The sequence below is a fragment of the Eutrigla gurnardus genome (genome assembly GCF_963514095.1).
Source record: "Eutrigla gurnardus genome assembly, chromosome: 20".
Lineage (NCBI taxonomy): Eukaryota > Metazoa > Chordata > Actinopteri > Perciformes > Triglidae > Eutrigla > Eutrigla gurnardus.
Genome location: NC_139931.1, coordinates 7,769,830 through 7,782,898, shown reverse-complemented (window position 1 = coordinate 7,782,898; position 13,069 = coordinate 7,769,830). Strand labels below are relative to the sequence as shown.

The following is a 13,069-nucleotide window of genomic DNA, read 5'->3' as shown; positions in this document are numbered from 1 at the left end:
CTCAATGGAAGCAAAGCATTGTTCTCTGTTTTAATTTTTTTTTATAATTTCAAGTCAGTAATTTGTACCTTAATTGTGTCTAAGATGGGATGAAATTAGCCCGTCTCACATTGTTTAATGCTACAATCATTACTAACTGCTTAGAAGTGGACATACAGCAGACTCTTAATAATGAAGTGGAGCACTTAACAAAAATCAGTTTCTCTCCTTCTTAACATATATGCAGAGAAGAACTGCAGGAGAATAGTTGACGGACGCAGAGCAGACATTTGTTTAAGCACACTTTTAATCCTAAAGACACTGACCTGTCTCCCAGACTCCTGGATGGAGAAGCCGGCGTTCGGCACGGCTCTGGAAGAGCACCTGAAGAGGAGCAACCGTGAGATCGCTCTGCCCATAGAGGCCTGCGTCATGATGCTGCTGGAGACCGGCATGAAGGAGGAGGTAACGGCTGCGGGGACGGCAGACCAGTGGGGAAAGGCTGAAAGTCCAGTAAAGGAGGGGAAAATTGAGGGTTACTTAACCAGATTTTGGGTAAAAAACACACAACTTCTCTGCTCCGGTCCGTCGGAGCTGGAAGGAGATGTGGCTTGTGGGGACTGCTTTCTAGAAACGATGGCACGAACAGTCTGGAAACATCTGGAGCCAAGTTGTGGTCAGTTAGCATCAAGGCTACGGGAACACATCTGTTACGCATTAGCATGTTCACCAGTGCACTCCTAAAGTGTAACCATATCAACAGACTCCCCAAGGAGGACGTTTTTATGAACGGAAACTAAACTCACAGCCCCGAAAGAGCCACATCTCTATTGGTGTGGAAAACAATTCGACTTCCTCCGTCGTTGACTGGATGGTACTCTTGTGTTTTTCTGCTTGCAGGGTCTCTTCAGAATCGCTGCCGGAGCGTCGAAACTGAAGAAGCTAAAAGCGGCGCTGGACTGCTCCACGTCGCAGCTGGAGGAGTTCTACTCGGATCCCCACGCCGTCGCCGGTACAACCTCTCCTACAAATCCCCAAAAAGTGAATCCATGTGGTCCGGATCATTTTCTCATTGCTTCTCTTCATACACAGGAGCCCTGAAGTCCTACCTCAGGGAACTTCCGGAGCCTCTAATGACGTTTGGCCTGTACGACGAGTGGACGCAGGCCTCCAAGTAAGAAGATGCACAAATGTGGCTTTTTAAAAAAAAATAATAATAATTTGCTTTAGATATTGTGTAACAAGCAAATGGTTTGTGGTTTCAGTGTGTCGGACTCTGACAAGAGGCTTCAGGCCTTGTGGGTGACGTGTGACCGTTTACCAAAAAACCACAAGGCAAACCTCAGGTACGCATTTTGAGCTGGATCGTATTCCGTTCACATGATGCAACGCGTTCTTGCACAGCGGAGGTGAACGCTTCCTTTCTAAAAGTAGAACTGAATGTAGCCATGCTGCAGATTTTAACTTAGTAGATGAGACATCTCAAAAGAAACAGAGGAAATGAAAAGGGTCATTTATTCCTGTCACACACACAAATGTCAAATGTGTGTCACTTTTACAAATACAGGTCTCTGTCGAGGCCAAAGAACAATTTAAGAAGAAAATAGTGAATGCTTTGCTGACTTAGAATACCAGTTTGCTAACTAGCCTGGAAGAAAAGACGGCAGCTTGGAGGCTTTTAAAGCATTTAGAGTCTCTCTTTCAGGTATCTGGTGAAGTTTCTGGCCAAACTGGCTCAGGACAGTGATGTGAATAAGATGACGCCCAGCAACATATCCATCGTCCTTGGACCCAACCTGCTCTGGGCAAAGACTGAAGGGTAAGAACGGTGTGTTGTTACCTCATATCTCTGTCCAACCACAAAGCGAAGCTGAGGCTGACGAAGCTCCTTCCTCCTGTCCTCGTCTCCGTTTGTGTTCAGGACGCTGGCAGAGATGGCAGCCGCCACATCTGTCCACGTAGTCGCCATCATTGAGCCCATCATCCAGCACGCCGACTGGTTCTTCCCTGAAGGTAGAACATCGACAGAACTTCTTCTCCTTGTCACACAGAAAACAACGATAAGATTGAGGCTCAAATATAAAATAACCAACTATTGAATGTCCATCGTCTCTTATTTTTTTCCCCCAGAGGTGGACTTCAACGTGTCGGGCATGTTCGCAATGCCCACCCACCCGGTCACGCCAGACCCCGACCCCGGCCTGGATAGGAGGCGCCCCGGCAGCCTGGTGGGGCAGGACGGGGACAGTCACACCCCCCGTAAAGACAGGTACCTGCCTCGCCCCAACCTCAGCCTCAGCCTGCCCCTCGCCCTCCCGTCCCGTCCCAAGACACTGAGCAGGCAGGAGTCTCGGGGCCCGGTCGTGTCGGCCCTCTATGTAGTGGCCAGCGAGTCCATCACAGTCACAGAAACGCCCACTGAAGATCTGCCCTGTCCAGACTTCAAAGCTGCGCCGCAGTCCAGTGTAGCTCCCCCGAATCCAGTTAACCATGAGTAAAATAAGGCAGTGATGTTTTGTGTGATTATTGCACCACAGCTCTGTTCTATTTAGGTGATTTCAGCTCAATCAGTTATGTTGTCAACACATTTTGAACATTTTTTCAGCCTCCATTGGAATACCATGATGTCTCATGTGTTACTCTTGTGTACTCCTGTGTTGTCTCTTTTGTTTCCTAATTAAAGCTTAGGTCACACTGTAGGGTGCTGGTTTTATGTTTTGTGTGGGCTTCCTCTGTTGCATTTTGTACGTACGGTGTGGCATCTTGTCCCTTCTGTCCCCGCAGAGATGTCGCAGTTCTATTTAGAAAGCTCACAGTCATGTGGGTTTTTTCCTGTTCCTTTTGGTTTCTTCTCTCTGAACTGGTTTAATTTAACACAGGAAGTGGCATCTCTCTCCCTCTCTCTCTCGGTCTCTTGCTCTTTTCCTTCTGTCTGATGGCGTGTGGTTTGCCCTCCTGAACTCTCTCCCCTCTCCCCCCCTCCTAGCACTGTTAACAAACAGCCGGAGCCCGCTCCACGTAGAGCCAGCGCTGTAAATAGAAAGCATCCGCAGCTATCCTCACCCACCTTCCAGCCCCGGCTGGAAGCCTGGGGTCCTGCCCAGCCCGAGCCCCAGCCTCCGCTCCCGTCCCCGGCCACGGAGGCTGAGCAGCCTGGCCTGTGTGGTGCTAGTAGTGGTGGTGGTCTGGGTGGTGGTGGTCTGGGTGGTGGGGTCCAGGTAGCCACTGTGCAACCTCAGGTTGTAACCCAGCTCAGCGCAGAGGAGTGCAGGTAAGGAGGAGCGAGCTGAGGTAGCAACAATACTCCTGCCGCCTGCTCGCAGCCAAATCAGCCAATCCGGAGCTCACTCGCCCCTTTTATCTTGTCATGTCATGTGTTTGATTGGTCGTCGCGTTTTGAGTTCCCATGTCGGACGTCCTAAAATTAGAAAATCACGTGAATAACAATGTCTGTCAGTTCCTCAGCTTTTAATTTGACTTCATGTTTTACTTCATTTTTTACAAAACCATTCTTTTTATTTTATTCTCCATCCTGCTTGTTGTGACGAATGACCGACTATGTTTCAAAGATCCACTCCCCTTCCTCGTTGCCTGCAAGTCCGTCTGAGTGACTTCTTTGTGGCTTCTATGTCTGATTTTGCACGCAACACATTTCTGAACACTGATTTTGCATCATCTTCTCTGCATATTGTTTTGTGTCATCTAATGTAATTGAATCAAATGTAATTTGTCTCCTACATCGCTTGCATGAGTTCTTGCTGCACTTCCTTGTTAGAATCTGATCAGGCAACGTGTCGATGGATTAACATTTGGATTCCTTGTATTCCCACAGCCCTGCCCGGGAGCTCATGTCCACTCCCCCTCCTCAGAGGAATGGTTCGGTCCATCTCACAGTAGGAACCCCCCACTCTCAGGGTGGCTCCAGAGGGCCGAGTCCACACATGGTTCGCAGAGGTGAGAGGACGTACATTTCTGATTATTTTAAACTATCAACATTGTTATTATCGTGTAATAACTATGTTTTCCTCTGAAGGCACCAAGAAGCAGGCCCCGGCCCCACCCAAAGTGTTCAGCCCCTTCGCCTCCCACCCCGGTACCACCCAGACACCCGGCTCCCCTCATCACCCACCCATCACCCCCCGACGCCACCCCAGCAAAGAGAGCCCGATCCACGCCCCGAACCACCCCCCGCCACAGCCCCCGCAAGCCCACCCGGCCCAGGGGGAGTCGGAGCCCTCTCCCCCCAGCACTCCCACCCCTCCTGACACTCCACCCCATGACGGCACGCACGCCCACCCGCTGTCTTTCTACCACTCCGGATCTCTCCCTCGCCCCTCCAGGCCGGCGCCCAAGCCACGCCCCCGACCCAGCATGCCGCCGCCCCCGCAACCTGCAGCAAATGACAACGGTAATGACATCTGTGGCTCCGCCTCCAAGATCATAACAGGTAAACAGTCTTGTTTTTCAATATTTTGATAGCTGCTAATACATTTAAGGAACTGTTCCAATATAAAATGCACTTCAAAAGTAAAAATAATCATTATGTGAAAGGCTACTTTAAGTTTTTTATTCGTTTACTATGCAAGCGCCATTTTCATGTTGTAACTGGTCCCGGTGCAGCTGATTAATTAATTTATATACCATTGATTTTATTCTAGAATGTTTAAGGTGCACAAACATAATCTGCTATGTAACCAATTACTTTATTTTTAAAATGCATTCAGTGGAGAAAAAGGTTCGATATTTGCAAGAAAAAAAGTCCTTTATTTATATTTTTTCTGAAGTAAAAGTAAATAATGTAATATATAGATTATATAATAATAAATTATTGATGCATTAATGTTACTTGAGTTTTAGGAGGTAGAACAATCAAATGACATAAAATGGACCTACTCTAAATGTACATGGTTTCATTCCACTAGTTCAGTCGGCCAAAGAACAAATAAGTGTACTGGTAATGAAGTGAGTAACACTTGCAGTGTTTTCATGAAACTTACAGACTCTTTAGTGCTGTTTTATCCTGATTCCTTCTTCTGCGTAGACGTACGACTACTGAAATCACTCGCTGGTCGTCTGCTCATACTTCCTCTCAGGGCATCGCTGTATTTAGCTTTCCGGCTTTCGGTTTCACAGCCTCGTAGTGCTTCACGCACTAAATGTATCTGTGGTGATCTGATGCATGACAGGACGTGTGTGAATATTACAGATGTCTGAGCTGCTGGTCTGCCTGTAAGATGAGCTTTGCAAGGCAGGTAATGGTAAGGATCTGATTGGCTGACGTGTTAGCCTCGCTTCTGTGTCCACTGCATGTGTGTTGGTGTTGTTGTGCACGTACTGTATACATATATTTATGTATATTAGTATGCATTTGTCCCGCATTTTAACCAACAAGACTAACGGATGCTGATGGCTTTTTGTCTGCTACCAGTTTTCTGTGATGACTAACGTACTAAACCCTTTAAACTGAATGTGTGCATGTGCAGATCTCTATCTGTAGAACATGTGTGGCATTCAACTACTAACACACCAGGGATACTCTCCAACAACCGCCCTCATCTCTAAAAACGTCCCCTGTGACACGATATTTGCAATATTGACCGGACTTGATGGAAAGATGGATCTTTGGTGTCTTACAAAGATGGCGTTTGCGTCCCCCAGTTTGAGACCATGCGTGTGTGTTGCTATGATACGTTTGTTTCGCTGCTTGACATCAACTTCAAGACGTGTCTAAAAATGTGTTTTTGTTGCTGATCCGTCCCCCTAACTGTCCTGTACAGACGGCGGTCTAGTGCTGAAGGGGATTGGACGAGCCCTCATCCCCGAGGTGATTGAGGACCAACAAGGGGAGAGCTCTGCTGGTCAAGAGCCCGCCCCCGCCCCCGACCCGCAGCTAGACCCTGAGACCCAGACCGAGTTCACCGCTCTGTGAAGAAAAGAGGGATCCTCCTTCCCCTCAGCTGGTCCAAGTAACAGATTTGAATGCTAAGAATGAAATATTAGACGGGTAACTCAAACCCAGCTCCTCCCTCTCCGTGCACACGATGCCAGACTGCTTTCTGGGGGGAAACGGCTGCCTTTTCTTCTGTTTTGCTGAGACTCCAACCAGAAACCTCAAACCTCCTGTCAAGCTATCAGACTTCCTTTGTTCTATATACTGCTGGGTATTTTAAGATTGGACTGCAGAGCCTTGCTAGACTCGAGGCTACCAGGACTCAAATGTTCAGGTTATATATATAAATATACATAATATATATAACCTGAACACATAGCAGCTGAACCCAAAGAGTGCTAAGCTTCCAAAGCTTTCACTTGTCTGTTTTTATTTTATTTTTTTTAATCTTACTATCGATACTAAACGCTATGTTTCTGGAGACGGAAATCTGTGAATCTGCTCTTAGCACAGCGTGGACCTGGCAACTAGTATTTTTTTTTAATTCAGTTGTGTGGAGATATTTGAGTGAGCCACGGATTATGTATTTATCATTTTCAGTTACAACTGGCAAAATGCGATGTTCAGCTTAAAGGGCCTTTCAATGATCGCACACTGAACACACAAGTGTAAAAGGACCAAAGAAACAGATATATGGGCCAAAGGAAATTTAATTAAAATGATACTATTATGGTTGTTAATGACCAAATATTTTGTGCAATATAAAATGCAGTTGTCTTCCAGTGGTTTCCTCTTCATAGTACACATGCTGTAAGTTCTGGTATTTCAGTTTTCCTTCTAGTAATCCAGAGTTTTTAATTTTATTTGATTCTAAATTACCTGATTTTCAAATAGCTTTACAGCTCAGCCTTTATCATTAAAAGGGATTTTTCTAGCAAATTAATAGTGATAAATGTATTTTCTACACATAGCTTGTAACTGTAAACTCAAAGCTATGACCAAATACAGCCAAATTCATCTTTGTGTATATTTTTTACTCCGGCTGACAATCTTTACCTTGTTGGGGTGTTTTCAGCTCTTTGATTATGTTTTTTTTTTTTTTATATATTTGATTTCTTCGCAGCATTTTTATGTTGGCTTTTCTGCACATAATGCGTCATGCAGTACATAATTACTCTTGATAATTAAAGGTTATTCAACATTTTACAGTGTTGTCAGCTTCTTCTCATCAGTTATTTGTCAAAATGTACTTGTTCCTCAACCAAAGGGGGACGCAAAGCCTGACAGAAACACCCACATCAGTCATTGTAGTTGTATTAGTCAGCTGTAATTAATTTACAAAAAAAGTACAAGAGGAGCTTTATCAAAATATGTGACTTATGGATTCTTTCAGCGTCAATGTAAAATTATACAGATGAAATGATTAAAAACAGGGAGGCAACTGTGATTTTTCAATATAGCATCACTTTATGGAGATTTTATTGTACGTTTTAGGATCAAAATAAGGAAGTGGAATTTCTTCTCAGTCTGTAATAAAAAAAAACTACCCATCCCCCACACACAGTGTCCATTGAGTGTCCTCAGAACCTGCCTGTCAAGCCCAGTAGCCGATGATGAAGGCGGATACAGAGAGGCAGATGAAGAGGTTGACGTTAACAATGAGTCTCAGACGCGGCTTTTCCTCCAGAGAACAGATCGCCTGTTCAGGTGCAGGAAGCGTCCCGGGATGATCATCCCCCACCTTCCTTCTCTCCATCCCACACAGCCAGTAGAGGGCAGATGTTAGCCTGGACTGGGTCTGGATGCTGGACCCGGAGTCTGGAGAGTTGAGGGGGGGACAAGAGAACACGATGAATAGCTGAGAGGGCGTGTTCGCCGGCGAGACTGGATGAATGGTCAAACTAGTGAAACCCACCTTCCCTGTTGCTGCTTTCCTCACTTCCTGTGACCTCCGTCTTATTCGTCTGAGGAGCGATGACCTCTGAGCTCCGCTCCACCGAGAAGACCTGCTCTTTGGGCTCCACTGGGTCGAACCTGGTGAACCAGGTGAGGCGACTAATCTGCTCAAAGAAGGACATACAAGATGTAAACCTACAGAGTCCAGATGTATTCTCCTGCAGTCATTTCAGAGGGTATCACCTAAAGCTGTGGCACATAAAGCTGTTTGTACTCTTAACAGGTGAGATTTACAGCAAAAATACGCAGACCTGCTTTTCTGAAGGACCCAGCTGCTGTGATCAGTTTTCCTTAAAAAGGTACCCTGCCGTGTTATTGACCCCTAGTGGTGCTATAGAGCAATGTAATGAGCAGAACCTTGCATTATTTGTATCTTGTGTAGTGACATTGATGGACCAGAGCAATAGATCAGCAAACGAGAAGAAGACAAATTGATTTGTTTCCAATTAAATCTCCAAAAAGATGATTTTTACATGTGAATCCATGGCACAAGGAGAGGCTGTTCCTTTCCTCCTCAAGAGTAATAAGAGAGCAAAACAACAACGAGGGGCTTCACCTGCTCCGGTTTGGGCTCTTCTGTCGCCAGACTGACTACAACCACCACCACCAGCGTGATGAAGGACAGCAACGTGGAGAAGTACAGGTAATGGACGTGTTTCAACACCCCGGGCCGGTCGTCCTCTTCATAGCACAGAGGTGCAGGGTAAATGAAGTCCAGCAGCATGCGGATGCAGCCCAGCAACAGTCCGAAGGCCAGGCCCCAGAATGCACCCTGTCGTGAGGAGAGAGGGAGAGGAAATGCGAAGGCAAATCAATCACATCAGCACTCAGTTTCTCATTTTTGCCACATTAATATAAACTCATTATTTCTGTGGAGAATATGCCAAAACATTGCTACTTCTTGATATAAATTATTTGATCAATCAAACGGACACAAGCTCACCTTCTCATTGGTCCTCTTCCAGAAGCAGCCGGCGAGGAAGATGATGGAGACTGGGGGCTGCAGGTAGGTGCTGATGGACTGGATGTAGATGAAAAGCTGCCCAGCCTGACTGGCCTGGATGACAGGGAGCCACAGCACAGACACCACCACCAGCACGAGCACAAACACTCTGCAGCACACGTGTGAAAGAGAAGATCTGGGATTGTTTAACGCCAAATAATTCAGTTCTGCACAGACATGTCTTGCTTAAGGGTTTTGATCATAGGACGGCTTGTGAGGGATGGAAAACTGTATCTGAACAGCACTGTACTTTCGGATGTGAGGGTGTGTGATGGGAAGGAAAATCTGGTGAAGTCATTATTAAGAATATGTGGAAAGTAAAAAGAAGATTTAATATTTGGTGGATGATTTATACTATACTGATTTCAGCTGGTCCAAGTGGGAATTAAAAACGAAAAACACCTCAGTTGAAAACAAATATGTCATTGTTGTAAACAGTGTTGCAGTATAGATGCGTCCACGTTTGGGAGGTCACATACCGGCCCACGATCATAAGTTCCCACTCTGAGGCACGGGATCGGAAAGTCGTCCATAGATCCATGGTGAAGATGGTGCTGGCGCTGTTGAAGATGGAGGTGAGAGAGGACATGAGGGCCGCGATCATCACCGCCATCATCAGACCTCGAAGCCCTGGAACAAACACACACATTAGCATATAACTCTGTATATAGAAAGCAAAAAGGCAACACAGGAGGGGGGGTATCTCACCTGCAGGCAGCAGCCCCATGACCAGTCTGGCGTAGGCCGTGTCTGAACAGCCCACTGGGTTGCCACAAATCTGCTCACACAGCTCGGGGTCTACGCAGGCCACATCATCTACAGGATATCGTTAAAACAGGAAACAATCCATTTTAACCTGTCGGAGGAAAACCTAAGGTAGCAAGGAATTTTTGATCATGACTTCTGGAGCGGTCAATCATGGTTCATTTGTGTCTTAAATGGTATCAAACCCCCAAAATTGCTGCAACAACTTATGAGACATACTAGAGCATGGGAATAGCGTCCTCTCAAACTTTCACAATTTATTTCAATGCATTAAATCAGTTTTCTTTCAGATTCAGGTTACCAGCTTCCAAACCATGTGTTCCACTTCTATGTGGCGTACACTGGTGACCTTTTATCCCATTGATCAGCAACACTGACTTGGTACTGCACCTGTGTAAAGGATCCTGCTGATCATGCCGGGCAGCATGATGACGAAGAAAGGCAGAACCTTGAGGTAAGCAGCCAGGAGGGAGCCACCTTTTGCATGGGTCAGTGTCTTCGCAGCCAAGGATCGCTGCACGATCACCTGCAGAGAATTACAGCCGACCCCTCAGTCGGAACAGAATTATTCCGGAGCGATAAAGGAAAATCACATGGCTTGCAGTTTTTACCCAGTTTGGCACGTATCAAGGGTAACGTTTTTTATGAGCTCAAATTAGAACTGAGGAGACAGGAAACGCTCTTTAAAACTACTTCTGTCTTCTGTTGTCTCCGACTCGGGTTGCTTGGATTTTACTTCTCGGAGGAGCAAAACATGCTAAATTCTCAAGATGGGGATTTACAGATGAGGAGTCTTTCATACTAAACTTCAGAGGAATTTTGTAGAGCGGCATGAACAAGACGGAAAAGCACTAAATGACACTTTCATCGTCGATGGATGTTGTATACTTTTTAGAAATGTTTAAAATCACTTCTATTCCTATGCGTTAGGAAAAGTGCCACGCAAGAAGGTTTATTTTTTTTAATCACCTGGTCAGAACACCAGTACCACATGGAGGGGATGGACATGCCGATGATGACCCCGGGCCAAGGCAGGTCAGAGTTCACCGCGTCTCTGAATATGTGGAAGGCGTCGGCTCGAGGGACGCCACAGGTGGAGTTCGGCACGCGTATCGAAGGGATGGCGTTGTGGTATCCATCCATCAGAGCATCCCAGCCTCCGACTTCGGCAAAACCTCAATGTGTGTGTGCGGGGGGAGGGAGGGAGGGGCGGCAGGGTCAGATAACGTGGCGTGCTGGTTGCTGATGTGATGGCGTCGCGTGCAGCCAGATGTGACTTACTGAAGCCCATGAGGGTGAGCGCTCCGGCCAGCATGATGGCAGTTTGAGCCGCGTCTGTGTAGATGACTGCAGCCAGACCACCTAAACAAGACCCACACACAACAAACAGTAAACAGGCACTCTTACTGTATGTTGAATTTTTTTAAATGGCGACGGAAGGAGGAAGCTCACCTGCTACAGTATACAGAGCAGTGATTGACAGCAGCACCACCACAGCGAGGTAGATGTTCCATCGTAAGGCGAGCTGAATGAACAGCGCACCGGCATACAAGTCCACCTGGCAAGCAAACGTATGGAGTACAAACTATACCCACCTGTTACACAGAAACACGAGAGGATCGTTGTGGATTTGCAACCCTACCGATATCTTTGTAAAGATGTAAATAAATAAGGAGAGGACGGCCATTAATAAATGTGTTCTTCTACCACCAAACCGCCTCCGCAGGTATTCTGGCATGGTCACCACCTGGAGGCAAAATAGTTCAAGGATGATTATAAATAATAAATAAACAAACAGAATGGATCCATCATGTGTGATGCTTCACCCCAGAGGCGATATAAATGGGCAGGAAGATCCATCCGAGAAGCAGCACCATCAGCATGCCCTGTCAATCACCAAATATGAACTCTGAGTACTTATAAACGTCTTTAATAGCAGCACGGATTGAGAGGTTTATGTAAAATCGCTCACATTCCACTCGTATGCAATGGCCCCGATTCCTGCTGCTGCTCCCGACCCTGCCAGGCCGATAAAATGTCCACTGCCAATGTTACTGGCGAACAGAGAGGCTCCCACCTGAATATAGACGAGAGAGGCAGAGTTAGGATGGACTTTGTGATTTAAAAACAGTGACTTGTCACAGATTTGTTTGACTCACCGGCCACCAGGTCATGTTCTTCCCAGCCAGGAAGTATCCACTCACGCTGCTGCGCTTCGTCCTGCACATGGACTGGGAGGAAGAAACGAAGAAATGTCCATCAGATAACATCTGAGAAGACACCCGCATCCCCGATTTAATTTAAATGCTTTGTAAAAGTATTTTTTTCCCCTGTATTTACCCAGAAGCCCACAGCCATAATCAGCAGGAAGTAGACCACCAGCACCACCACATCCACGGTACCCAGAGTGCTGCTGTTCGCGGGAGAGAGCGACGGAGGCAGGGTCATGCTGCTCCGTCTTTTTGTCATCCTGCCAGGTCAAAGGTCATTTGTGAAATCAAAGAAATTAACTAATGATGTCCCCTGCTGGGATCATGAGCACAGGGATCAGATGTAAAGACACATATTTAGTCTTGAATGGTTTATAGTCATTACAGTAAAGTGTTACAGCAACAAAAACAAAGTCCTTATTTTAAATTTTAAATCTCCTCTCGGCTCCGATTATTTGACACGTTAAGTTGCTGGTCATGTACAGAAAATAAGTTTATTAAACATACTGCCTGTTATGAATTGAAAGGAAATAAAAAGGCTTGAACTTAAAAATAAAAGTGTTATAGCTTTTCACCCTCCATCATCTCATTTGGGAAGCAAACTCTTATTTGTTTTAAAAAGCTTTTTTTCTTTTTATTTGCCAAAATGAAACCATGTATCATAGCCAGGAGCTGTAAACATGGCGATGTTCTGTAAAATAAATGATTTTATGGTTTTTATGGAATTATAACTGTGTAAACCTGCACAAAAGACTTGTTTTCACTACTACGAGTCATGATTGTGCTGTTTTCACAGAGATGCAGGACTTATATTATACTATATACTATATTATAGTAACTGAATAGTGTCACTAAAAGAACTTGAACACACTGTATCGCAATCTAACCCTCAAAGTCAGAATTATCTTATCATTTTACATAATATTAGGAATTCTCAGTTACTGGAGACATGGTTATTAACCCAGCTGTACTGTTGCTACATAATAAACTGTTAACACAGCTTAATATGCAGTTCTAGACTTATCAACTACACCTTTATCAGCATGTGGAGCTAAAGATTTTGCACTTCTGGCACTTGAAAACAAAAATAGCAATTCAGATACCAGTGAAAGTTACAACTCTTACTAGCGTCGGGTTGTGTATTGGATAGTAATATCTTATAAATAAACTCACCTTTATTTTGTTGTTGTGCGACCCAACCAATGCAACTTGTCACAAATTACTCGAGGTCGATCCCACGAATCCTGCGTTCTGTCTTGAGTTTCC

At 45.5% G+C, this 13,069-nt stretch overlaps 2 protein-coding genes across 6 annotated transcripts in view; one reads left to right on the top strand and one right to left on the bottom strand.

Annotated features, from left to right (window-relative positions):
* The window catches only part of arhgap17b (Rho GTPase activating protein 17b), a 25,568-nt gene extending 18,493 nt beyond the window's left edge, over positions 1-7,075 (top strand). The window contains exons 10-21 of one of the 4 annotated variants that reach the window (XM_084036180.1): positions 317-444; positions 880-991; positions 1,072-1,153; positions 1,245-1,325; positions 1,685-1,798; positions 1,901-1,992; positions 2,110-2,248; positions 2,966-3,250; positions 3,812-3,933; positions 4,013-4,426; positions 5,186-5,231; positions 5,757-5,935. In XM_084036180.1, coding sequence (XP_083892306.1) covers positions 317-444; positions 880-991; positions 1,072-1,153; positions 1,245-1,325; positions 1,685-1,798; positions 1,901-1,992; positions 2,110-2,248; positions 2,966-3,250; positions 3,812-3,933; positions 4,013-4,426; positions 5,186-5,193 — 1,577 coding nt within the window. In that variant the 3' untranslated portion in view covers positions 5,194-5,231; positions 5,757-5,935. Of the gene's footprint in view, positions 1-316; positions 445-879; positions 992-1,071; positions 1,154-1,244; positions 1,326-1,684; positions 1,799-1,900; positions 1,993-2,109; positions 2,249-2,965; positions 3,251-3,811; positions 3,934-4,012; positions 4,427-5,185; positions 5,238-5,756 lie in introns of all 4 variants that reach the window. The other 3 variants (XM_084036179.1, XM_084036178.1, XM_084036181.1) reach the window with 3 other exon arrangements.
* Positions 6,721-13,069, bottom strand: slc5a11 (solute carrier family 5 member 11). Of its 2 annotated transcripts, XM_084036184.1 has the most exons (16): positions 12,977-13,069; positions 11,934-12,063; positions 11,753-11,824; positions 11,566-11,670; positions 11,420-11,479; positions 11,236-11,340; positions 11,046-11,151; positions 10,875-10,955; positions 10,563-10,768; positions 9,984-10,119; positions 9,537-9,644; positions 9,308-9,458; positions 8,769-8,937; positions 8,382-8,597; positions 7,785-7,929; positions 6,721-7,687 (listed from the first exon to the last, which is right to left on the bottom strand). In XM_084036184.1, exons 2-16 carry the CDS (start codon positions 12,060-12,062, stop codon positions 7,464-7,466), a joined length of 2,013 nt encoding a protein of 670 aa, XP_083892310.1. In that variant the 5' UTR covers position 12,063; positions 12,977-13,069; the 3' UTR covers positions 6,721-7,463. The 2 variants fall into 2 exon arrangements, with proteins under 2 accessions (XP_083892310.1, XP_083892311.1); XM_084036185.1 differs by lacking the exon at positions 12,977-13,069 and having other exon boundaries at positions 11,934-12,140.

Coding starts and splice junctions, on each gene's coding strand:
- slc5a11 (XM_084036184.1), bottom strand. CDS start 12,062: ATGACAAAAAGACGGAGCAGCATGACCCTGCCTCCGTCGCTCTCTCCC. Junction 11,825..11,933: donor TTATGGCTGTGGGCTTCTGG/GTAAATACAGGG, acceptor TCTTCCTCCCAG/TCCATGTGCAGGACGAAGCG. Junction 10,120..10,562: donor GGTACTGGTGTTCTGACCAG/GTGATTAAAAAA, acceptor AATTCTCTGCAG/GTGATCGTGCAGCGATCCTT.